This window comes from Styela clava, chromosome 7, assembly GCF_964204865.1.
Source record: "Styela clava chromosome 7, kaStyClav1.hap1.2, whole genome shotgun sequence".
NCBI lineage: Eukaryota > Metazoa > Chordata > Ascidiacea > Stolidobranchia > Styelidae > Styela > Styela clava.
The window spans coordinates 19,631,011-19,656,850 of record NC_135256.1 but is presented as its reverse complement, the minus strand read 5'-3'; the positions used below and the strand labels follow the sequence as shown (position 1 = coordinate 19,656,850).

Genomic DNA, 25,840 nt, shown 5'->3' with positions numbered 1-25,840 from the left:
GGTGGAAACGCGTTGCATTACGTCGGTAAAATTCTTGACAAGGACGACGACGAGAAGGAATTTGAAGTTATATTTATGCAAAGAATCCCGTCGAAAGCAACAAATTCCGCTTTTGTTTTCCCCGAAGATGAAGAAAGCACATTCGGGCTGGATGAAGAAGATGTAGTCTGTCGCCTTGAAGCTCCAGTTAAAGTTGGCGGCACGGCAAGAGCTTCCAGACACTACCGATTTAGTGAAGATCTCACACAATAGAATATCCAGTAGCTTTGAAGGACGAATAAGGGCTCGATATTTTAGCAAAATTTCTTTCCTGATGGTGTCTTGTTCTTTATAAATTATTTCCTCCTCAGTGTCCCACTGTGACCCAACCACCGTCCCACTGTATACCGACGTCGGGGCACAGTGGGACAAAATTTTTTTTTCAAAAAACCTGGCTCACAGGAAAAATATTCCCATTGAGCAAATTCTTTGGTAAGAAATAAAAAGTTCGTTTCTCTTACAATGTAGTCATATGCTTTAGAAGTTGAAATAGCGTAGTAAATAGTTCGAAAATCGCCAAAGAAAAAATGAGGGCCACTGTGCCCCACTCTCCCCTAATGTATTACTTATTCAAACTTCGCAATTGAAAACGAGATAGTATCTAATATTCTGATTCTCGAGTAATAACATTATCACCGTGTAGGCTTTGGCTTTATCAGTAAGTGGCCCGTCGAAGATAAGGTCACTCTTCTGTCTGAATATTTTGAACCACTTATGTATAGCATCTGTACTAGCCCTGTCCATCTCTGGAGTTTATTTATCCTGCATTATGCTTTGTCAAAGCAACATAGGCTTACGAAGTTTTATATCCAACGTTGATTTTTTAAGTACCTAAAGAATATCCCACTTCCGAAACCATGTCATAGTTCTCCATGTTGCTGCCAACTATAAATATTATTATTGAGGCACCTTACTCTGAACCACAGCACAGCATCAAATTATCGCAGGGCACGTAAAGTAGGGCAAGCAGGAAAAGTCATTGGAGCGCATCAAATAATACAATATTTGTAACTATTGTATGACACCAGTAACTTCTTATTACTATACTGTAATTAGACGTGCCGTTAAACCATTCTCTGCCTCCTTCAAATTTTCATTAGTTTTGTTTCAATCCTAGTTTGGATCAAAAACACTCGTATCGGGACCTGCATGGCTATGTTTCTTTAAACACACGGTGACCGACAAATTTTGATGGTAATTTTTCTTTTTTATGCCATTGTTCCGTAGTCTTTTCACGGTGTCTCCAAAATGTCCCATGTGTTCCACTTGTACCACGTGTCCCACTTATCCCACTTGTGCCACGTGTCGCACTTGTGCCACGTGGCCCACTTGTACCACGTGCTCCATTTGTCCCACTTGACACGTGGTGCAATTCGGACAAGTGGGACAGGTGGTACAAGTGCAACACGTGGAACATGAGGGAGAAATGGGACACGTGGGATGAGTAGGACACGTGGTACAAGTGGGACACGTAGCAAAGGTGGGACAGTGGACAGATCCATTGCTGTAATGAGAAGATAGATGCTTCATAATTTTATCGGCCAAACCCGCTTCTTAGATTGACAGGTTTCCGGCACCCTATTCTGATATAGTCTTTTCCCCGCTACTTCCGAATTTTGAGAAATTATATTTTATAATATAAAAAAAAATGGCACTCCGTTGTGTTTCAACTTACTTATGCTATTAACATTAAGAAGGCAACTTATTATAATTTGGCTTCGTCAACCTAGGCTATTTATTTTAAAAATTTCGGTGGCCTCTATGGAATTCGTTTTATGTTTGCGACGACGTCATCAAAGTTATAAATTGCGCTCCTTATGGCGGTTCCGAAATGGCACTTCGTTGTGTTTCAACAAAATATGCAGTCTGTACGTAAATAAATTAGTTATTGTCACTTGAGATTAATTTTGGCGTAGTTGTTGGTGTGTTATCGGCGTAATATATTTAAGAAGGATTGGCGGTGATATATTGATGCCAAATCAGGAGATGTCAAATCGGCATAAATTGGAAACCTCGTATGGACCTAATTGAAATAAAATTACTATAAACGTGCAGCAGGTTTCTTTCGTACTCGGAAGGAACACAGACTTGAGAGAGATTACAGTTTAATCAATTGAAATATGAAGGAAAAATTGCGCGACAAAACACGAAAAAAATTTCTTCTCGACTCTTTCTGAATTTAAGTTCGATAATAATAAAAAGTGGTATGAAAAATATACCATATATATAATAACTTACAAATCAAGAAGGAATAAATCCCGTTTTCGCTGTTGAGATATAACACTTACTCGCTCGTCTTATACTATTTTGTAGAAAGTACTGTTCGAAAAGGTATATCTGGTTCTATTCGGTCGTAAAATATACCAGTCAGTCTGCCTATCGTATGTTTTATTAAAAGTCAATAGAAAACAACTCATAAAATACTGATATCGTGCTTCTTCGGATAGAATATTGGGTTCTCACGTGTTTTATAAACATTTCAATGTCCCAAGTTTATTATCTTTGTCACTGACGTGTATTTTATGTTGACTTTTCTCTTGGCTGACAAAGTGCTTGGAAGTATGGTGTTCCATTCAAGTCTTGGGCGCGCAGCACTTTTTTCTAATCACTTTTATTTCAATGCATATTGGTTCACGTTATTCCGTCACCTGTAAAATACCGCAAGCATTTTTGTTCATTTAATGCATCACATAGGCTAGTATAACTTTTTTTATGTGAGGAATAAACTGGATCAAGAAATTATTCAATTAGCTTATTAAATAAGCAAAAATATCGTCCAAAGTAGCGCCAATCACTTGGAGCCAATTAGTTCTTGCAGCATTCCCCGCATCCTACGTTTAGAAACTAACTTTATATGTTTATTTATTTATTGGGTTCGTCGCTTTGCCATCATTTGACTGAATAGTCAAGATAAACACTAAAAATATTGACAGTTGGTGAAAAATTCACTGGGACTATTTATAAATCCTCCATAGGTGCCTACATGCTTCAGAAAGTCGGAAAAATACGCTCTTATGTATTTGTTACTTTTTTTGGATCTTTCCAAACAAATTTTTGAGTAATATTCTCGATTTGATGCTTTTCCACTATTGAAAAATCGAAAATGAGCTCTGGGTTGATTAGTAGATTCTGTAGAAGCTTTGGTACTCCCGAAGTATGTGAACCAAGATGGCGAACACCGGAACGCAGTGTGCCTACCAGGTTAGGGTTAGGCTATAATTTCTGGTGCAAATACTACGGCTAGTCCCCGAACTCGTAATAGAACTAAAATAAGAAAAATTGGAATAAAATTATGGCCTAACCCTAACCTGGTACACATAATATGTTCCGGTGCCCGCCATCATGATACACATACTTCGGGAGTATCGAAGCTTTACCACAAAAATGTTATCAGTGAAGTCAACAGACGTTGAATCTCACTACATGTATTTTGTATTATTTTTGCCTTTTTCTAAATAATGCGCTTCGGTAACTTAATATGCGTTTTGAATGAATTGAAGACTTGTTAGGTTTTTAATTTATTTATGAATGTTGTGACGCGTGATTAAAATATGTTGTCAGAATAGCTCAATAATTTACGTTTAAAATTAATTTCACTCCTCATATAATTTTTCTGTTCACTATTATAAATTATTTAATGAATTTCAGCTTTAAAGAATCGTGATATTCTCTAGCAAATTGTACGTATATCTGAACGACGCGATTGCTTTTATCATCCCACGTTAACCAAATTTTTATCATATGCTTTTTATCCTGTTCAATCATATCAACTTATTTGATGGAATAATAGCGCGTGCAAATGATAAGTGACATAACTTGTTGTGACATCTCTGTTGCAAAGCAAAGTTATATATAACTCTTAGTGCGTCAGTGTTCACTTGAAACTTTTTTCTTCAATATTCCTAATACTTTTAGGTCGAGCCGTAAATCATATTGACCAAACGTCTATAAATGCTGCCCGTGGCAACAAAGAAAGCATAATTATTGCCGAAATTTGCAACCGAATATATGCTGAGCACTGAAACTGCAAATAATGAACGAAGAAGAATTGGGCATACTACAGGTGGAGTCACTCTCGCCAAAGGTGACGTGGTGCCCAAGATCTAATTTGTGATTTCACCAAAAATGACGTCAAAGTGTTTTTTCCAAAAATGACGTCAAAGAGTTTTATGTTTTGATAGCAATACACAATCACGCAAACGGAGCTTTTCGGTTTTATCAACACGAAAGATGATCTAATTAGATTGCATTGAGGGTTGATTATGTGCCATAAATGGAACTTGGCAATATGCTCTACTGAGCCCAGTATTGTCAGATAAAAATACAACGTCAAGGCAGGTTTCAAATGAGTAAAAAACAGTATCCAAATCTAGATTTTCTGTCAACTCTATGTAAAGTTTTTTCTAATTCGCCAAAGCAACGCGACTTTGATTCCAGAGAGAATGTTGAAATATTCATATGCGGTGTGTCCCCAAAAGCGTAATGCTCCTTTGGGACATGACGAAGGATGTTTATCACAATTACATAAGCGTGAGCGATGTTCTATGTAGATTTTGAATATTAGAGTTTCTTCTAAACAGTAAGATCTCGCTTCAATTACAGCACGTTATTAATAACATGCCCACCGAAATGCGTCTGATCTGATGGCAGATCGCCAAGCACCTGGGGCCTTCAAATAATTGAGTATATGGGAAACGGATCAAGTAACTAATATATATTCCTAAAAAAATATTGGGGTTAAAAAACTTTTGAAAAACATGCAACGTTCTGTATTTTCTGGTTTAGCCATTCCATAAACCTCATATATATATATTATATTAACTATTTGAAATCTGAGATTATTTTAACGAATAATTTTTAAAGAGTTATAATTGACAAAAGTATTAGTATGAATATATGATGAATTAATTCACCAGCAATACAAGTTTTTCGCTTAATTTCGGAAAAGTAGGAAACTGTACACGCTTTTGATTTGCAACATTAATAAATTACCACGATTAGACGCTTTAGATTCGTAAAATTTTGAACGATTGATTTTTCAGTTTTACGTGCTGTGCATTTGTGAGGTTTGCATCGAACTTTGATGAGCATGATCTGAGTTGTTTTTCCAGTTGCTTTTGGAAACCTTTTTGACTCATAGTATAAAGATTTATCACTCTCCAACGCTGAATTTGACATTTGTGTATCCGGCTGACATATTGCGAAAATGTGGATGACACAATCAGAAAAAATGTCAATCCTATTCTACATCGTAATCCAACTCTTGAATTTTGCCAATTGGCTTCTTTACAGCGTCAATTCATCAATTTACTCAAATTTTTATACAGAATCATAATAACACTTCTATCGTGTACCTTATAAATAACCATGAACTCATATGACATTATTTAAAAAATCTTTATTTAATAGTATTTTATAGTTGTTTATTATTTTTTTCGCATCTTCGCCAACAAAGGCTCTGAGAAGAACCGAAATATTTCCTAGATTTACTTTAAACATTCAATGTTATCAAAAGCCATACCATTCCAAATGGCTGTAATAGCAATATTTATGTAAGAAATATATCCGCTTCTCCATCCACAACTTGCCACCTATTGTTCCAGATATTCATTGCATAACGTAATTATTATAACTGCGAATTTGAGGAAAATACTTCAACCCTTGACCAGGCAAAAATTATCGGTTAACCACTGTTGATATTGATGGCACAGCTTGAATCAGCTTCTTTTTCAAAGTAAAATAACAAAAAAATTTGAATTGTTTCGTGATGGTTCTGATAAATTTTGAAACAACTTGCACAAACTTTTAGCGAAAGAGATACAAACAACTTTGAATATTTAGAAGTATGTTGATTACACCAAGCCATTACATGGGAAGCCATTTTTCGGTGTGTTTGACGACAATACTTTCCGAAAAATGGGTTTGCTCATATCATTTTAACAAAATTTACATTTGTTGAATACCATTCATTGGCCATGCTTCAAATTTCTGTCATACAACTATGATTGAATCATGAGATTGGTAACTGCCTGTGATCTTTGTTTTTCCAAATTTTATTACAAACATAAAGATATTTTAATATGCAATTCAAGAGTCCTGCTGCACACTAACACAAATATATTTCTGTAACGTTTCGTCTGACCAAAATCAGACTTCCTCAGACAAGCAGTTTACAACAATGACAAGAAAAGAGCAATCATGCAGTTTAAATATGGCGATAAATAAATTTGTTTGAAATTAATTGTGAGCAAACAATGAAAAAACAATTATTGATATTCAGAAACAGATTGCGAAATAAAAAAATGCAATCGGTTCTCAGCATGGAATAATTGTTCCGCGGCGTTACAGAAATATATTTGTGTTAGTGTGCAGCAGGACTCTTGAATTGCATATTATGGTATTTTATTCCTGCTACAGCATCCTTGCATTACATGCATACGGATCCACTAGCGCAAAGGCATAGAGAAAGGACTGGGAGTTAGTCTCGCGCAACCTCTACTGATCGTTATATTAGCCTTTTTCGCGTGACTTCTGTATCCGAATGGATCCTGCCAAACTCCGGACTCGACAACTACCACAAGAAAAGAATTTAGAAGAAATACTAAAAAGAATTCAACGCCTTTAAAAGAATCACATTATAAGGACCCTGGCTATCAAGATCTGAGCCTAGAACACATTGATAAATGTTCTAGTGAAACTTATTGTGAAATCAAGCACGCCGCGGAACAATTATTCCATGCTGAGAACCGATTGCATTTTTTTATTTCGCAATCTGTTTCTGAATATCAATAATTGTTTTTTCATTGTTTGCTCACAATTAATTTCAAACAAATTTATTTATCGCCATATTTAAACTGCATGATTGCTCTTTTCTTGTCATTGTTGTAAACTGCTTGTCTGAGGAAGTCTGATTTTGGTCAGACGAAACGTTACAGAAATATATTTGTGTTAGTGTGCAGCAGGACTCTTGAATTGCATATTATGGTATTTTATTCCTGCTACAGCATCCTTGCATTACATGCATACGGATCCACTAGCGCAAAGGCATAGAGAAAGGACTGGGAGTTAGTCTCGCGCAACCTCTACTGATCGTTATATTAGCCTTTTTCGCGTGACTTCTGTATCCGAATGGATCCTGCCAAACTCCGGACTCGACAACTACCACAAGAAAAGAATTTAGAAGAAATACTAAAAAGAATTCAACGCCTTTAAAAGAATCACATTATAAGGACCCTGGCTATCAAGATCTGAGCCTAGAACACATTGATAAATGTTCTAGTGAAACTTATTGTGAAATCAAGCACGCCGCGGAACAATTATTCCATGCTGAGAACCGATTGCATTTTTTTATTTCGCAATCTGTTTCTGAATATCAATAATTGTTTTTTCATTGTTTGCTCACAATTAATTTCAAACAAATTTATTTATCGCCATATTTAAACTGCATGATTGCTCTTTTCTTGTCATTGTTGTAAACTGCTTGTCTGAGGAAGTCTGATTTTGGTCAGACGAAACGTTACAGAAATATATTTGTGTTAGTGTGCAGCAGGACTCTTGAATTGCATATTATGGTATTTTATTCCTGCTACAGCATCCTTGCATTACATGCATACGGATCCACTAGCGCAAAGGCATAGAGAAAGGACTGGGAGTTAGTCTCGCGCAACCTCTACTGATCGTTATAAAGATATTTATTTGTGTATTGTGTAATCAAGTAAGGTTATGTATTAGAGATCACAAGAAAAAGATGTGTGCGATTTTATCAGGGGATGTACGTTGGAAAATGGAGTATTTCCTTGGATGGCAGTTAACGGTCAAAATAATTTTAATCGTTAACCACCTAAAACGGTTAACTAGTTACCTGTTCCTAGCCACTATCGTTATTATTTCATCAAATTCATGTTGTAGGCAGATACCATATAAATTTGTATATTTGGTTTACTATAACCTGAAAATGATCATATAAAATCAAGCGTTTTATGAAAACATCTCAATTTGTTCCTACAAAGAAAAATGGCATCTAGCGATTTAGAAAGTGGAATATTTACTGAGTAATGGCCAATTTCAATTAAGGGCAGATTTTAATATTTCAACAGTGAGAAGATTAGGAATAGAAAACACATAATTAGTTTCATTTTAATTCGCGGTGTAAGTCACGACAACGACGGATTAAGGTCGAGTTGGGTCACTGGCGTACTTTTCAAATATACTCTGTCTAAAATCTCTAATGCACGTCTTCAAAAGCGTGACTGAGAAATTCAAATCGCGAAGTTTTGGATGGAAACGTGTAAAAATTAAAATGCGCGTTTTGTGAGTTTTCATTTTATTATTTGTGTAGTTTATAACAGTGGAGAAATTTTGTTGTTTTGAGGCAATAAATATTACTTTGTATCTGGTTTAGTTTCACTAATTTTATATAATTTATTTATTTAGTATTCTTGGTATACATATTTAAACACATTATAAACTATTCAAACTATGCAAAAGCACACACAGTTCTTATGCATAATAAGGTATGGTTAAGGATTTAAAATTGGGCAAAGAGGAGAATTTATCGAAAATAAAAAGTTGGGAACCACTGCTTCATAGTATCGTTCATAATCATTCGCAAATCTGTGAAACCACGGCTCCCTGAAATGGCATGAACTTTGAAGTCGGTGTCGTTTTTTTCATAACAAGTCGAGTTGGATAGAAAATTGAACTTACCGTAATTTCATCCCACATCATTATCAACGTCATATTTATTTATTGAAAAGTTTTGTCTATAAGTTGCCATTTATATGTTTATTTTATACCCTCACCTTTGTCGTTTTTACTTGATCATCAGTCCTACATTCCCAACCGGTAACTTCAGCTTTCGTATCGTAGACTTCTCTACAATCTTCGCCGGGAAGGCATGGATTCATCAAACACCATTTTCTGCTTTGAACTATAGAGGCTGAACAGTAAAATCATTTTCGATTCAATTATTTCAATATTATAATAGTAAACAAAACATCATTGGGGAATTGAAAAGGGCTTTAGCATGACCTGTCGTAATGTTTGCTCCTTTTTTTTAAATAAATTTTACATAGTTCCATGTGTGCGAAATTGGTCGAACTCAAAATACTCATTGAACTCTACAGGCAGTTTGGCCGACTAAATATAGGCCAAGTAATCTTCACCTAAACCGATTAGAGAAGTAGTATCAGACACAAAACGGATTGTACGTGTAATAATTGCGTGCGAAAAGAATATAAGATATAAAAAAAACCAAATGAATAATATTTTTTCTAGAAAATGATATTCTGGTATGTTCACCACGATCTAAACTAAATGGTCAATTTTCCAGTAAGATTAAATTTTTGAATACTGTATCGCTTCATGACAGGAATATATGTGAATAAAACAGGTTTTAGCAAATAAAATCACTGTTGTAGAACAGTGATAAATGATTGTAAATTTCTGTGGTAGACACACATTTCTCAGATATGTGTTGATTCTTGGTTGCACCTGTATGTAATGGCATGCCCAAGTCAACTAAACAGAAAAATTGTTTCCTGCCCGGCACCATTTTAATAATTAATACGTGAAGTGCGCGGGAATGGGTGCCAACATTTCAAAGAGACGTTCGTTCTAAATTATTTACCGACTTTCATCACAAAACTAATTTCAAATCAAGTTGATCTTGATCATCTATGGGCTATAAATACTTTATTTAGACCATAGCATTGACATGGACCATGATTGACAAAGAAAAAAATTTGATACTGAATTTTCAGAACATTTTGAGTAAGAATATTTTTAATATATTCATTAATCTAAGTTTATCATTTCATTACTCCAACGTAGAATTTCATTATCATAATCTGAGACCCAATCTCAATTTGTTTTGAATATTATTACTCAAAACAAAAACTACAATATATTTGCTACAGCATCCTTGCAATATATGCATACGGATCCACCGGCATAAAAGCATAGAAAAAGGATAAGTAGTTAGTCTCGCAGAAACCAAATAATCAGCGCAAAGAAGGATATTTGCAACATATTTCATTATTTTATTCTATCGCTGATTAGAAACAAAACTGTAGAGGAAGAAAGAATTCTTTTGTTTTGGAAATCGATTTTGGGGTTTATACTCCATATATCACAGTTCGGGGACGATAACCCTAATGGACGAAACTTGAAAAAAACTTATTCGAGAAAATGAAAAAAACATATATTTTTGACTTTTAAACATTTTTTATTGAAATACTTATCGATTTGAACTTTGATTAGAAAAACAGTGCCAAAGCAGTTTTTTCTTGTGTACTATTAATAGTTTCCGAAATTGTTGAAACAAATATTCTATAAAAAAAATTTTCTTTGTATGTTCATTCCTATATTATATTAGCGGACAAAAATTACAGTATTCTTTCGAATATATATTATGTTCCTTTATATCTCCAAGTAATTGATTATAATGCTTGAAATAAGAGGAATGACATGAACATATGTTTATATGCTTAAATTCTTTCATGAAATTATCAGTATGTATTATTTCACTTACATTATTGGATTAAAAATTACTTCAGTGATATTTTACAAGATGTCTTTTTTCACAGACATGTCCTAAATGCGTGGTTTGCAGCAAAACAATTTAGCTGTCACATATTGACTTGCGTGTAGACTGTAGACTGTTCCCGTTTTGGATATATAATATTCATATTGTTTACTTTTATTGGTTAGCGACGCTATGACATTTCATAAACAAAGCTGACAGAACGTTTTGGAATTCGGTGTTTTGTATATTTATTGTGATCACAAAACCAGCTTGAATTCGAATTTAATGGCTTTCACTAAAAAACTACTTTTCCTAACGCACTGAAATTGTATTGATGTTATTGTATGCCCATAGTTTTATTTGAATTTGGAATTTTAATTTACACTTTGAATAATAGCAATAGTTTATTCGCTGTAAATATGTCTGGCATAAAAAAGTAAATCAGTTTGAATAATTTAAATCGTAATTATAATTGGAATTCTGCCTATGTATTTTCAATTCAAAAATTGATTTATGTCCATAATACATCTTAAATTAAATATTGAAAATTTTGTAAATTATTTTGAGTTTTCCAAAAGTGTAAATATGCACTTAACCCCTTGGAACAAAATTTATTTGATTCAGTGACTTGTAAATGCACTGCATTACATTAATTTTTCATGTTCATGTAATAAAATATAATTTGATTTTTCTAGAAAAAGAGCTATAACGAATCGATGCAAATATAATTTAATTACTTTTATTGCCAAAATATATATTCATCATATACAACTATAATATTTGGTTAAACCCCATAGCGGTAATGCCATGACCCACTTTGGCTCTGTAGTATTGACATATTTTTGACGATGGTATATATGAACCGAGCTTGGTCAACCATGCCAGCTATGTCAGTGCTACTCGATTTTTGAAAAAGCCAATTCATGATCGAAATTCCACTTGTTTTTGATGGGAACTGAGGATGATCAAAATCATAGACTCGTTATAAACTCAACTCTAACTCGACTCAACTCGCTTTTTAACTCGAACATATGCAACATATTACGCCAAAGTGAGTTTTTCATATTTGGAATGATGTTTACCGATCCGACAAAGAATTTTGACGGCATCTATTTCCTTCATCGATCGTTGGCTTCATTTATTTGAGTAAGCCTAGATAAGGTGAATGGAGTTCACACGTATGCAAGTGTTTTGATTGAATTAATAAAATCGCTTGCTGTAAACATTTCTTGATTTTGCTAAAGAACAATTTTAAATTCAAATAAATATTATCCCAAAGATGAGATTACAATTTGAACTAATATCTATGAAACTATTGATACCAAGTGAAGCGTGTATTATTTTCTACCAATTCAAATTTTCCAATAATTTTGCAATGACATATCGCGCGTCAAATCCAATCTATTTCCTTTCACCGAAAATAAAATCTTATTTTTATGGCGCATCGATCATATTAGTTTGAAAAAATATGCATAATCAATTTCGAGTACGCCATGGTGGGTGCAAGGATGGCACATTGAATTATACGTAACGTAAATATCCCACGATCTATTGCTACTGGATGAAAACCTTGCAAGAAATTGTCTCGTTGCGTTCAATTTTACTTTGCGTAAATCGCATTTTTAATGATTCTTTTTGTCTGACTGTGTCAATGTTTGGAATTCAGCCATTTAAAACAAAGTAGGATCGAACGTAACACAAGTTGGATACAATATGCCAGGTAACGAAGTTAAGTCAGTTGAAATGCAAGCGAAATAATTGATTTCTCAATGGCATTTCCAAGGAATGTCACAGTGGTCTTGAACCACACTTTCCCAAGAGGAAAAGAAAAAATTAAATCTACTTGACAGTTTGTCCCATCAATGCAATCTAGACGTCTGATAAATTGCAGCAAATATGAGAATTTCAATTATTGACTCATTGCATAGTAAGCTGTATACACGCATGTGGATGGAAGAGATAAATAAATAATCTAATTTTATTTGGGGTAATAATTACTACTACTGACCAATAACATAATCTCATAAACTTTGTATATAAAAGTTGTATTTTTTACTAATCCAAAACTGTTTCGACGTGTCTTTATGAAACATTAATTGTGAATGCTTCCAGCTTTCTGAATGCCAGACCCATTTTGTAATATTGTTTGTTATATTGATTGTAAATAAAATTGTCTTTTTTTCATGCGCCTAGTTTTGGTTCCTACGCCGTATACTCGTGGTACTCAGAGTGAAAACTATTTGTTTGGAAGAGGTGGAATTTTCAGCCTGACCTATGCAAATGGTTTGGATTTTCAGTAATATGTTTATCGTTTTTAGACTCTATTTTCGGAACATAAATCAAAAATTTTATTCTTAATCAGTTCCAAAAAAGCTACCTCGAATAGTCTAAAACCCCAAAATTTTGTGATGACGTAACGTCTTCATGAATGAACTGTTTCATCCAAAAGTTTGTTAACGCTATCGACTTAGGAGTAATTACATGTTGCAACCATCGATTGTTTAAATTGAAAAACACTGGCTTTCTAAAGCAGAACGGAAAATTTTAAAAATAGTTAAAAAAATTCATTGATTTATTCTGGAATTTGTGATTTTAAAATATTGATCGACATCGAACATATTCTTTATCACAGAATAAACGTTATAAATCAACTTATATTTTTTTTATCGAGGCGTTTTATTACAATTGTTTGAGCAAGTGACTCTATCATGACTTCGCATTCTATCTATTTTCAATCGGTAACCTTATATAATAATATATGTAAAAATTTGCAAATAAAAATTAATTTTTGGATTTTTCTTACTTCAGACGGTTTTACCAAATCTAATGTTCCGTTCTAATGCGATTACAGACAAATGGTGGAAGTAACATAAAAGATAGGGCGAGCGACCTCTTATCTGGGGGCGAGTTATTGATTTGCTATGTTGGCTGTTTGGTGCGATGTTTCAAATTTAAACCTATTTGCTTCATTCATCATGGCAAGCCAAGGCCATGGGTACAATACCAATACTAAGTCGACTTATGTATGTTCTATGTATGGCATATCAAACAAAAACTAATGGTCATTCACCTACAAATACAAATTGAAGTTGACAGATCCGCTTACGACGAGAAGGAAGTTTCGCGATATCCTATTAATGTCAATTTTAATACAAATATTCAATTAAATTTTTCGTTGAAAATAACATCTGTGTCGTCGCGCAGATGCTGGATTAATTTAATTAGTAGAACATCACGGATCGTACATATAAAAACTAACTAAAACAAAAAATAAACAACGGGAAGTGAAAAATACTCAGAGAATAATAAAATTATCAGAAATCACCGAAATGATCAAACTTATCAAATATTTATCAAGGTTGAGTTCCCTTTAACTCAAGAACATATAAGCTGATACAGGGACTGGATGCAATTTGAATTCACATGGTTAAAGAGGCAGCTTATTAGTAGAAAATCCGTTCAACAAATGAGCAAATATTCTGATTCTGAACTGCTGACCCTCGGTCGTGACAGCATTTTCGCTTTAAGATTAATATAGAATCAAAAATATTAAAATATTTACTACAATTTAATAACCATTTATTGAGCGAAAGAGAGTAACCAGTAATTTTTGGGTTTATTCGTTAACTTATATGTTGACCGTAATAAGGATCTTGTGAGTTTGCCCAATGTCAATATACTTAATAATAATTTTTTGATGTTTATAAAATGTAACTTTCTACGTCACACTTACATGGCCCGCTAGTCTAGGTGTGCAAAATGTTTGGCCCCTGGTTCGAAAACTTTGCCCCCTCCTGTTCTATAGCCTCGAGTTTTGTCAAAGGCAAGTTAATAACGGTATAATTACAACTTCAAATACTTAGATTTAGGTGAGATCATGTTAATTCCTACCTGTTCGCCTTTCGTTGATACCTATGTTGGTCAGGCTTATACTGTTCATGCAAAACAACATAATGCCACAGTGAACTGTTTTACAACTATGATAATAAAATATACCGAACCCAAAAGTTGAACTCTTATATGCTATTTTAAAATGATTTTAAATCCATAAAAATACCCTAATCTACCTTTAACACAAGATGGGGACGCCCTCGTTGTTCCCGCTACGTATCCATCAGAACAAACACATTGCACTCGTTGTATCTTTTTCATAACTTTTTCATGTGTACAACATTTATTACTGATAACGATTTTGCATCCTCCTCCTGGTTGTGAGGTATTATCGCTTGTGCCTGTGGTAATATGATAAGATTTAATTATTGGCGCTTACCAAAAAATAATGCATAGAAATGAAATGCATAGACTTGAAACATATATTATTTTTTATCGGTCATTCCCTAAATTGTCTTATTTTGCTTTGTCATACAATGAACCTATTTTTTTCACCATTCTAAAGAAAGATGTATGAAGTATTTTCTATTTGCAATTTTTTTGTTTTAAGGTAATAAAGTGGTATTTTCTTTGGGTGGATTTGTTTAAATGTTACTGGCCTTGTGTATTTTCTCTTCGATCTGAATGATATTATCATTTTTTTGTCATGTTGTACGAGGCTACGTGATTGTTTGTTACACAGAATGAGGTACTATTTTCGTTTAAAGTTGTAATTTCATTTGCACTATTTGTGTTGGCAACAGCGACATTGTAAGTTTGATATTTTTGTCTAGGAATTTATAATTGTCCAACCCCATTTATTCAAGTATCAATAGAATAATTTTATCAAAATTTACTCACCTAAACTCATATCATACTGTGATCTGGTAGTTGTTGAAAATATTGTGAGAATGAGGCAAAGTTTAACTGGTAACATATTATATCTTTTCATTGCGACTATTTTAGTTAGGAATACTTAACTTATAAACTATGCTGAAAACAAAGCACAAAGGATAACATTGATGTTCATGAAGTGTTTCATTCAGACCCTAGTTATGCAGCGATGGCTGCATGCCCGGCTGGACAGTGATTTGAATCAGAGGCATCCTAGGTGTGACGCCAATATAGTATTATACATATTTCCTTAGCCATCATGCTAAATCAATTTACTGAATTAAATTGAAACAAAAAATCTATTATATAGCCACAATGGTTGTTCAGTGGTTTGACATTTGTATCCACCCTCTGTTGTGTTTGAAGCAGTGGCTCTCAACCTTTTTCAGTTTGCGGGCGGTAAATTTGAAAACAAATTATGCGGACCAGCGGACCTTCAAAATTTACTAAAAAGGTCATGAACACAGAACATAATTAAGAGAATGCAATTAGGACAAAAGTAGGCGGTGTAAAAGAAGACGATCCAATTTAATGAGAAATTTGCTGCTGTTTTTTTTATATATATTATACGTGTTAAACGTGGTTCTAATGGAGTTTCTGCAAGGCGACGTAGAGCGTTGACTTCAACACAATTTCTCTGTTTGGTCTCGATGAGAGTTAACGTTGAAAAGCTTTTCCCACAGAGATAAGTTGTACAAAAAACAGCAGTGATTTAATTGTTCTGTAACTTAGCTCCAAAACTGTAACAATGGCACCTCTTCATGCTTGGGCATCAACAAGGGTATCGCACGAAAGCTATATCATTGATTCTTTCCCGACAATGTTAAGATTGCACAAATTAATATCCTTTGCATAAGGATTAAGAATTCAAAAGTTTCCCTAACGAGAATCTGCATTTTCTGGAAAGTATGTTCAAGTTCTCAATCAGTTACCGTACTATGTGCTATCAAAATCCTTCGTTATGACGTTAGCCGTCGTTATGAGGTCATAAACGTTACCGAACATCCAGCTTGGGTTTGAAATGGGCATGGGACCTCTCACCAAGTTTGATTGTTAGACGAATACCGGTAATACGAATCAATAAGAGTTAAAAAATCACAAAATTAATACTAGTACTTACATTTTTATCATATTTTAGTGCACTTAAAAAAAATTCCGATTTTTTTCCATATTCAGTCCCACGCAATTTTTTAAAACTAATTTCTCTTGTATACACAATTCTAAACCACAGTCAAAAGTTCATATCGACTCCACTTTATCACTTATTAGTGAACTATACTCAAAAATCGTATATTGCATACATTTATAATGATTACAATGTATCATCACTTCGGGTATGTTGAAGTAATTTAATTGTTGCCTTCCTGATCGTATTGAACATAATTGCGTCATGTCCCACGCCAATCGGTATTTACTGCGGCGTAGTTCACCATAATAATTCAGTCCCTTTGCGCATTTCAGTGGCGATCCCTCATCCAAATTCATTGACATCGCACAAAAATGAGAAAATTTGTTCTGTGGCATTCCGTAATCAAAATCGTTGTTAGTTTTGAATAGGAATGAATGAATGACCTCACTGGTTATTTGAATGGTCCCTTATTTTGATCACTATATCATATCAATAAGGCCATAACAAATTTTTCTCACCGAGTCACTATCGTTACGATGAAAAACAATAAACCGATGGGTTTGCCAGATGAGTAAAAGTCATATATGTATACCAATTAGTTTTTCAACTAATATTAAATTCGTACTTTTAAAAACAATCTTACACCACCTTCTTTGACCTACTTTTTTACATCGTTGCGCAGCTGGATATTGGAATATAAATGAATTCTCAAAACCTGTATGAAAAAATTGACTCCAAACAAGGTATTTTACATCATAACACTTCGCATAGCAAATCCATTAAGATCGTATGAACATACAATAGCATAATGAACAGCTAGCTAGCTCGCACTTAGTTCTGTGAAAACATAAACATGTTTACAGCAGAAAATGTAATGATTTATTTATACCTGAGTGAAGTGTTCATTGTAAAAACATTATGTTTATCTAAAATCTACTTATAGTTTCTTAAGAGCAAATAAATTTTTAGAATTTGATATATGAAGTATATATTAATACGTGTCTAAGTACTTATTATCACCTTAGCTGATATAAGCAATTTGACTAATAGCAAATCTCCAAATAAACATTCTAAAACAGCATCCCTTTTCTCTATTTAAAACACAATAAGCAACATCCTTGCAATTTTAAGCACAGTGAATGTGATCGTTGGGCTTCGGACTGACAAGACCGAATGTTATTACATTGATTTATAACCGAAAGTAAAATTTTCATCTACGTATCTCTATCCGACAATTACGAAATACGACTGATAAAGCCCATATTTTATTTACATATTTTTTAATCTTGTTGGATTGTTTGATAAAAATATTATCCGAATGCTGCTTCAAATTCCAAAATTATATGTTGAATTTTTTTACTTTTTGTTTAAGGAGGAATTCTTTCTAGTACAAATTAATGTTAATGGTTGTTAATAGTATCAATGCAATAGAAACTTGTTCACACTACTATTAGCGGTAAGATGGTCTTTGATTGTTGATCATGCATTTTTATAGAAGGAATAGTGCACTCTCAAAATGCCACGGGGCAAATTATCCCCAACAAATTTATCTAAAAATTGAAGATATGTGAAAAATCCGAACCTTACACAATTATATCAAATATATATCATAGACTATAGAGCATCTTCTAGAAGCAAAGTAATATGATGCCATTCGTGCAACCGTATATACAAATTATCAAAACCCACGTTTCAGTATGTCATCCTGTATATCATCATTTACGCGTAAGAGACATAATTTTAATATCCACAGTGTCATTGATGACATTGTTAAAATCACTAATCACGTCTTCGGGTCCTGTACACTGTACAGCATCCTGTAGCGATATCATCAAAATCATCACAAGTAATCATTGTCATTGTGATGATGGCTACGCTGTAAGCTATATGTCATGCGAGATAAATAACAAAAACTACAAAAGGAATATGGCTAACTTCACAGTAATACCGGAAGTGTAATAAGATAATCTCAGCAATCAACCGCCATTCGAATATATTTCAGTTAAATTAGTGGAGAACTTTTTTCTTCGTCAAAAGTTAACGTAATAGAGATGCTCCTAAATATTATATACGAAAATATGCTTCTTATAAGAATTTTTTATGATAACAAGACATTTTTGTACCATTTATTATTGCCTATTTTTAGTATTATTTATTTATCACCTATAAGTATGAATACTTGAAAATGCCTCGCCAAATGATGAACACTTAATTTTTGCTAAATTTTCGCTTAGAATAGATCTTGACTGGAGTTGACCTGTTGTACCTGTAGTGCTGTAATCTCTTTCTTGGAAAACATCCTATAAATATTTAAATATTGTCGCTTTTCTTCTGTCTTTACGTAATTCTGGTAAACTCATGGTGAATGCTTGTCTTACCAAAGAAAACCGCTTTTATTGGCAGCAATATTAATTGGAAAACTTTCGTCTATTGCCTGCTACGAACGATGTATTCGGTTATGCATTATAGGTTATAGGTTGTTAATCTTTAAATTCCCGAAGGATTTCTTCGTGACTGCATGTTTTTATCGATTTTTCGAACAAATTACCCCCAAAAAATTTGTTAGGCGGGGAAGGGGATTATTGAAGAAGTACGTTAGATACAAAAACAAGAAAGTGACGCTAATGTGAGGCAGAAAACGCGCTTATGCTCGTAAAACAAGTTTGTGGCCTGTCCACGGCTTTTCAATATAATTAAAGCAGGCCATGTTACACGAACTTGTTTGAAAGACATATGTCAATCGTAATCCGTAGAGACGCGGATCGGTGGCGACGACGAAAACTGACGGACGGATATCAGAGTGGGCCAGAATGAGTCAGTAACAAAAAACGCTTCATGAATGCTCATTATTTTTACCCTTTATGTATTGCTATTCAATCAAAGTCTTGCAAGATCATTCAACCTAAGCTACTAACAAACGCCGAAATATAAATATATATTCCCATGACAATATAAGAAAGAATTCACTAATTAAGTTTTAAATTTTTTTTATTGCGTTCATCTATTATGCAGATACTCTTACATTTTTGAGGCAAATAAACTTACATACATTTGCTCGAAAAAAAAATGTACAATTTAAATTACACCAACGCAAGCCCTAACTGGTGACATTTATGCACAGTCTTTCAATTTTTGTATAATATTATTTTCATTTTATTTACTTTCATAATAGAGCAATAAAGGTAAAATAATATGACTTTTGTTTGTATTCTAGTTAATTATAGCGTGGCTTTTCTAATATTACTGAAATAAATAAACAAACTAAACTATTCTACAAATCACACATAATGTGTATATGATGCGTATATTTTGAAATTAATTCGAACATTACGTTCATTCAAACTATAGAACCGGCAGTGCAACTATACTGGTCTGTACATAGGTTATTAAAATTGCGCAATCTACCATCTTGTACCGCTTCGTCTGGTTGTTCAATCTTTGTACCGCCACATGTACCGATACGTTCGCAGTTTTAATTACAAATTAAATGTTTCTTACGTGCTTAAAATTAAAATTGCTGATGAAATCTTGGAAATGTCAATTTTGATTGTAATATTTTGAAATAGTGCAACTTTCCTAACATTACTAAAATAACAAAATATGACGATACAATGAATTGTAAAATGAAGCCGATTCGGGACATACGTATATGACCTGTTTTATTATTTAATGAAAGAATAAAAACAAACTTTTTGGTATATATTTATCATTTATGACTGGGAATCATACTTTTTTCAACTGAATTAGCTGAATCCAAGGGTTAATTAAACTTATACAAGTCCATTTTATAAAATTGATTTTAAAATATTGATTATCAAAAGCCCATTGGATATAAGTAATTCCAATTTTATTGACGATCGCTTAGATTTCTTGTTGATCAGCCAATAAAGATTTGCCAAGTTTTATTGATGTTGGTGTAGTTCGCGTTCATTTCTCCAAACTTCATATAGGTATCATATGGAAAAGCATAACCTCTTGTGCACATTGTCCTTGTACACAGTGTCCCTAATAGTTATTCTTGTCCAAGTTGTATTTGTAAACCAATAGCAGTTCTATACTGCTATGAGTACCATGATTGCTTTTTACGTCAATTCTTATATAGGAAATGCTAAGGTGTAAAATAAATAAATATGCATGCGCTGGTATAGCAATATTCAACAACAAACTTCTATGTTCATTTTTGAAAACGAATTTCAAAACACGACCAATTGATTTTGAATATGTGTCATACGATTACAAACTAGCTTTTATGATTGCTATTTGAAAGAGGATATTGGAGTATATTAATTGGTATGTTTTTTTGCCATTTAGAATGAGAAATAAAATTGAAAACCGTTATATGGGATTGGTTATCATTATTATTACAAGGATTATTTTTCTATTGATTTAATACACATTTTCGACAAATTTTTTTAAAAATATCAATGTAGTGAATGAAAAGACATAAGTATACGAAAACAATAATACCAAAAACATATCTAAAATTATTTTTTCATTCAACAGCAGTGGCATTGACGCAACATTTACGTCTAACTTTTGTTAACGCTTCGTTGCTTTTCGTTCGTAGATTTGATGCTGAAAAATCAATAAAGCTTTTAACCCCCAGGGTTTTGTCAACATCATCATCATATGTCATGTCGGCAAGTGTATTAAATCTATATTTATAATGAAACAGTCAGTAATGAGTCATTCTCGTTGTGACGCCCTATAGAAGCAAACACTCATGAAACCTGTTGAAAACTATGTTAAGCTAATTATTCTATAGTTGTATAGGAAATGTTCAAAGTATTAATTATTTACTTGTCTGCTAATCTTGTCCGCTATTGCAGAAATAACACAAAATACGAGTTGGCAATTTACTAAAACGTATATTAAAATGATACAGATGCATGTGTTAATCAAATAAAAACATTTCATGAATTTCGGTAGATGTCATCCCTTGATTAAAACAGTCCTAAAAATAAAAAAAATAAAAAAAAAGAACTCAACGAACACAAAGAAAAATAATTTCCACCTAAAAGTTCCAATTTATGAGTATATATATATTATATAAGATAAAAACAACGTAATCGAACTTCCAGGTTACTCAACGGTGGTGAACGGTAAAGTGGAGCGAACAAATTTTTTTTTTAGTTAGATTATTATTATTTTTTCAATCTCAAATTGTGATCTTCATCTTTTAAATAAAAAATTAAATTTCACACTGCACCTGATGGCGAATGATAACGAAATTGAAAGTTGCGAGTGTGACAAAAAAAATCAATTTGAATACGAAGTATTTGAAACTTTTCAATGTTCTGCATCTATAAATGCATCCAGGATGTGTATTTTCTAACTCAACAGAACCACACTGGCTAATCATGTAATAATTTATATAATGGAAACATTCAAATTTGAAAAATACATCAATTTCGTAAAATGCTCATCACACAAGTTAAGTGTCTTTTATGCCGTATGTTTAAAGGTATTGGTATACATTGAGATCCAGCTCAAATGATATGGATCAGAATAAAAATATACGGCCTAAACAGATGGGGCAAAAAAAATAGTAATTTCACTTTAGATACGCCTAAAATGAAATCTTTTTAAATTATAGAAACATCTCGTGTAACTCGAGCAAAGGTTCAAAAATACGAAACAAATATTCTAATTTTGAGCGAGATAACGAAATTATAGACATTTCGCGGCCGCCATGATTAATGATTTTTATTTTATACATTTCTAGCATATCGGAACCGTGAGGAATTAACATAGACGCAATGTCCAAATTTACAGAAGTTACAAAAATAAAACGATATAACGTTAAATCTAGTTTTTGACCTACGGAATTGTAAATAGACAAAACGACACTTGTATGCCAGAGTTTATTACCTTGGTGAGGTTAGACTATACACTATACTACACTATTCTGCTATTCTCCAAATCACACGTTCTCAAAATGCTCCTTACGGAGCCCCATGGTTCCTTGAGAGTAACCTAGTGACTACGCGAAATTTTCGTTTATTTACAAAACTTGGCTAATTTGTTAACTGTCAAAGGAAGCAATAACGGCATTAATAAAATTTGACAACGGTAGCTTCCGAATGTGGTAACAAGGCGGTAATTCAAATATGACATTATCTGTAAGTTCCAACAGATACTTTTTGGAAATTTATTGTGGAGCTCCGTAAATAATAGTCCACCTCGCTAGGGACTTCATAACACCAAAAGTTCGAGAACCCCTGCTCTAGATCACCTAATTCTCATTTGTTGCTTCATTCTACAATTGCTAAGGTTTCCAAATTACCCATAAAAACATAAACATCTTCCTTCCCCCACTCTCTCTCTCTCTCTTATTTGAAAAGAGGCATGGAATGGACTTTATAACCATTATATATACCATTACGACCTTTCATTTAAAATTGTCAAGTTCAATTTTACTGTCATCATGAGATATTAATAATTAATGTTGGACGAAAAACCTGCATCGAAATGCACGTCAGTAGCACCTGCTATCGCAGAAATATCACTGTTGTAAAATACGACAAGTTGACAAGAATTTTACAGCGATACAAACTTTCGAACTAGGCAAAATCTAAAATTGATTTGGAAAGAAAACGTGGAATAGCATACAATGTATGTGTTATTATCGGTCGATATTGAAAATATTAAACATATAAATTGAATAACAAATTTTTAATCATTTTTGATACGGATAAACAAATTTTTCAGAATTTAAGGTATTTTATTTGCCAAAATCGATTAATTTCATGGTTGAAAACACATGTCCCCCAACCAAAATAGATTAATTAAAATATCCATCCATATATGTTGATACATATAGTCTAATTGAAATTGTATTAAAATGGGATACCACGCAGACAACACAGCAGGCTTTATCCAAAATGGATAATATTGTATAACAAAGAAATAAAATGAATATCAATTTTAAATATTGAATGTGTTTAAACATTTAAAATTCGGTATGCTTTCTAATATATACAAATATCAAATTAAAATTGTCTCTCTAGCATTCAGATATATCGTTCGATTCTACATATAGTTCAATTTTGTATTTCACTTGGATCGGCTTGAAGCATCTCGTCTATTCTATATTCTTGGTCAGACAAAACAATAGATAGACTGTCCCGGCGGTAAGCATAGCTCACGAATAAAAACGCTACGGAATAAAATGAAATACGCAACGATTTCTCAAATTCACGTATACACTTATTTAAATTTTTGCCAAATATATATAAGAAAATGTATTGTATAGGGTTTTACATTTGAGGCAGTATTGCATCGGATTGGGCACTATATTTAACAAGCCGGTAATAAAAATATATCGACCCTTTTGAGGCATAAAATTCTGTCTTGATATTTGCAAAATACGTTATTTATTAAACAATACCGCTGTTTGTCATGTAGAAATTGGTAATAGCAATATCGGACGATTTTGAATTTTTTAATTATTATTGGTTTTTCTAAATCATAATATCAGGAAAATTTAGGTTAAGCCTAATAATTAAGAATAAAATTATTTACCTTACACTAACAAAAACAATTTTACGTTCTTATATTCATATAAATTTAAGATATCGACGTATATAATTGCGGTCATAATTTTTCTTAAAAAATTCAATATTTGCTTCTATAAATATATTGTAATGGATGGAAATATCATACAAGAAATTGTGGAGAATTAAAACGTATAATAAAATTGAATGCAGCTTGATGAAGGAGATTTGAAACGTTCCAAAGCAAAATTAGAATTGTAGCCTACCTATTTTTGTTGACTAATTAGAGTACTAGACTAATAGACTAAAATGTCAAATTAAATAATTTGCTCAAAATTTGTAACATCTAAAGTTAAACTAATGATCACAGAAGTTCCGATCACTGACTATTTTACAAATTTATTTCTCAAATATATTTCATTCCGTACTTGGTTTTTTATTCTAATTCATTCAAAACAGTACCACACTGAGAATTGCTAATCCACTGATTAGATTTGATGAAGAACCGAAACTTCAATAATAAAAAAAAATAAATAAAACTCGAAACTATTTCACAGTGTTGCGCTGGCTACCGGTTCTTCGTAATGTTCAAGGTTCTTAGGTTTACGCAATAGATTTTACAAAGCCATAACCAATTTAGATAAACGAATTATATACCGGCGTATTTTGCCTGATAGGAGATTATAAATTTACATTTAGTGGTCTTATAATATACTGGTATTATGATAGGATATACCTATCCTCCAAAATATATTCATTTCATTAAAACAACGCCATCTTTCTTAGTGCCAACGATCCAATAAACTGAGGAGGTCATCTCAGTCGCATTTGCATTGAGCAATGATTGGTGTTTAGGTGAAGGTTCTCTGGTGAGTTTATACAGTTCGGGAGAGAAGAATTTTATATTAGACTTACCACGCAAAAACAGAACCATTACCAACTAGGTGAAACTGATTAAATATTGTTTCTCTTTTTATGTGAATATATTCAAAATATGCTGGAATGACATTTCATGCAAATTGTGAAAATAAAACACGCACAAATGACAAAAACTCCAATACAAACCGAAAATAATCTCATCCCAATTACACTATGAATACATGTCTATCACTCTTTCACCTCACACTTCCCTTTGATTGAATTTTCGAATTGTTAACTTTGCTGAGACTGAAGAACGCTAAAAGAGCATTTTTTAACCAATAGAACGTGTTTATGTTTGCTGCTGTGCTGCGGCATAACATTAATAATTCACAAAGTTGCGACGAACATTTCCTGCCTTTTTGGATGGCGTCAATGATTGTGATCTATTGAACTGAATTCAAAAATTATACTATTACGATATATCTGAGAATGCGATTTACAGAAGTAATAAAAAGGCGAGAAATTTTACATAAATAATTCTTGATTGTTCCAACATTATCAATCGTTGAGGCATAAAATGAAGAGTAAAATAAGTTTTGGTCACTTATGGCGCAATATGTGACGTTGATCTAAAACTTCGATAAATTAAACCTGTTATATTTGCAGTGACAATGGTCAAGCTTATAAAACTAAATAGTTGAGAAAATGATAAATTATTATTATTATGAAGTATTGTTTTTATCATATATATAAGATCTTTTAAAAGGTGTCAGAGAAAAATTTACCTGCTACTATTTAAAAAAACACCCATCTCAATATATCACATTCGATTTTATGCAACATTGTCTTCTCAAACTTGATGGAAGAAGCTGGCTGTAGCTCTCAACGAGAATTTATGATTATTGTTCTAAAACACTGCTTTTGTTCTTTTTGATGGTTGAAAACGTAGATTGGCAGGTATATAATTGATTTTCAATTTGGCTCATGCCAGAAATTTACCCTCTCAAACCATGATAAAAACTTGCA

At 32.9% G+C, this 25,840-nt stretch overlaps 1 protein-coding gene across 1 annotated transcript; it reads right to left on the bottom strand.

Annotated features, from left to right (window-relative positions):
• Nucleotides 1-2,410: 2,410 nt before the first annotated feature.
• On the bottom strand, nucleotides 2,411-15,435 carry LOC120328358 (chemokine-like protein TAFA-3). Its single transcript, XM_039394822.2, has 4 exons — nucleotides 15,296-15,435; nucleotides 14,632-14,796; nucleotides 8,841-8,977; nucleotides 2,411-2,687 (listed from the first exon to the last, which is right to left on the bottom strand). The coding sequence occupies exons 1-4, from the start codon at nucleotides 15,384-15,386 to the stop codon at nucleotides 2,676-2,678; spliced, it is 405 nt and encodes a 134-aa protein (XP_039250756.1). The 5' UTR covers nucleotides 15,387-15,435; the 3' UTR covers nucleotides 2,411-2,675.
• Nucleotides 15,436-25,840: the final 10,405 nt, after the last annotated feature.

Coding starts and splice junctions, on each gene's coding strand:
- LOC120328358 (XM_039394822.2), bottom strand. CDS start 15,386: ATGAAAAGATATAATATGTTACCAGTTAAACTTTGCCTCATTCTCACA. Junction 14,797..15,295: donor ACAGTATGATATGAGTTTAG/GTGAGTAAATTT, acceptor ATATTACCACAG/GCACAAGCGATAATACCTCA. Junction 8,978..14,631: donor GTCCCCATCTTGTGTTAAAG/GTAGATTAGGGT, acceptor TTTACTGTTCAG/CCTCTATAGTTCAAAGCAGA.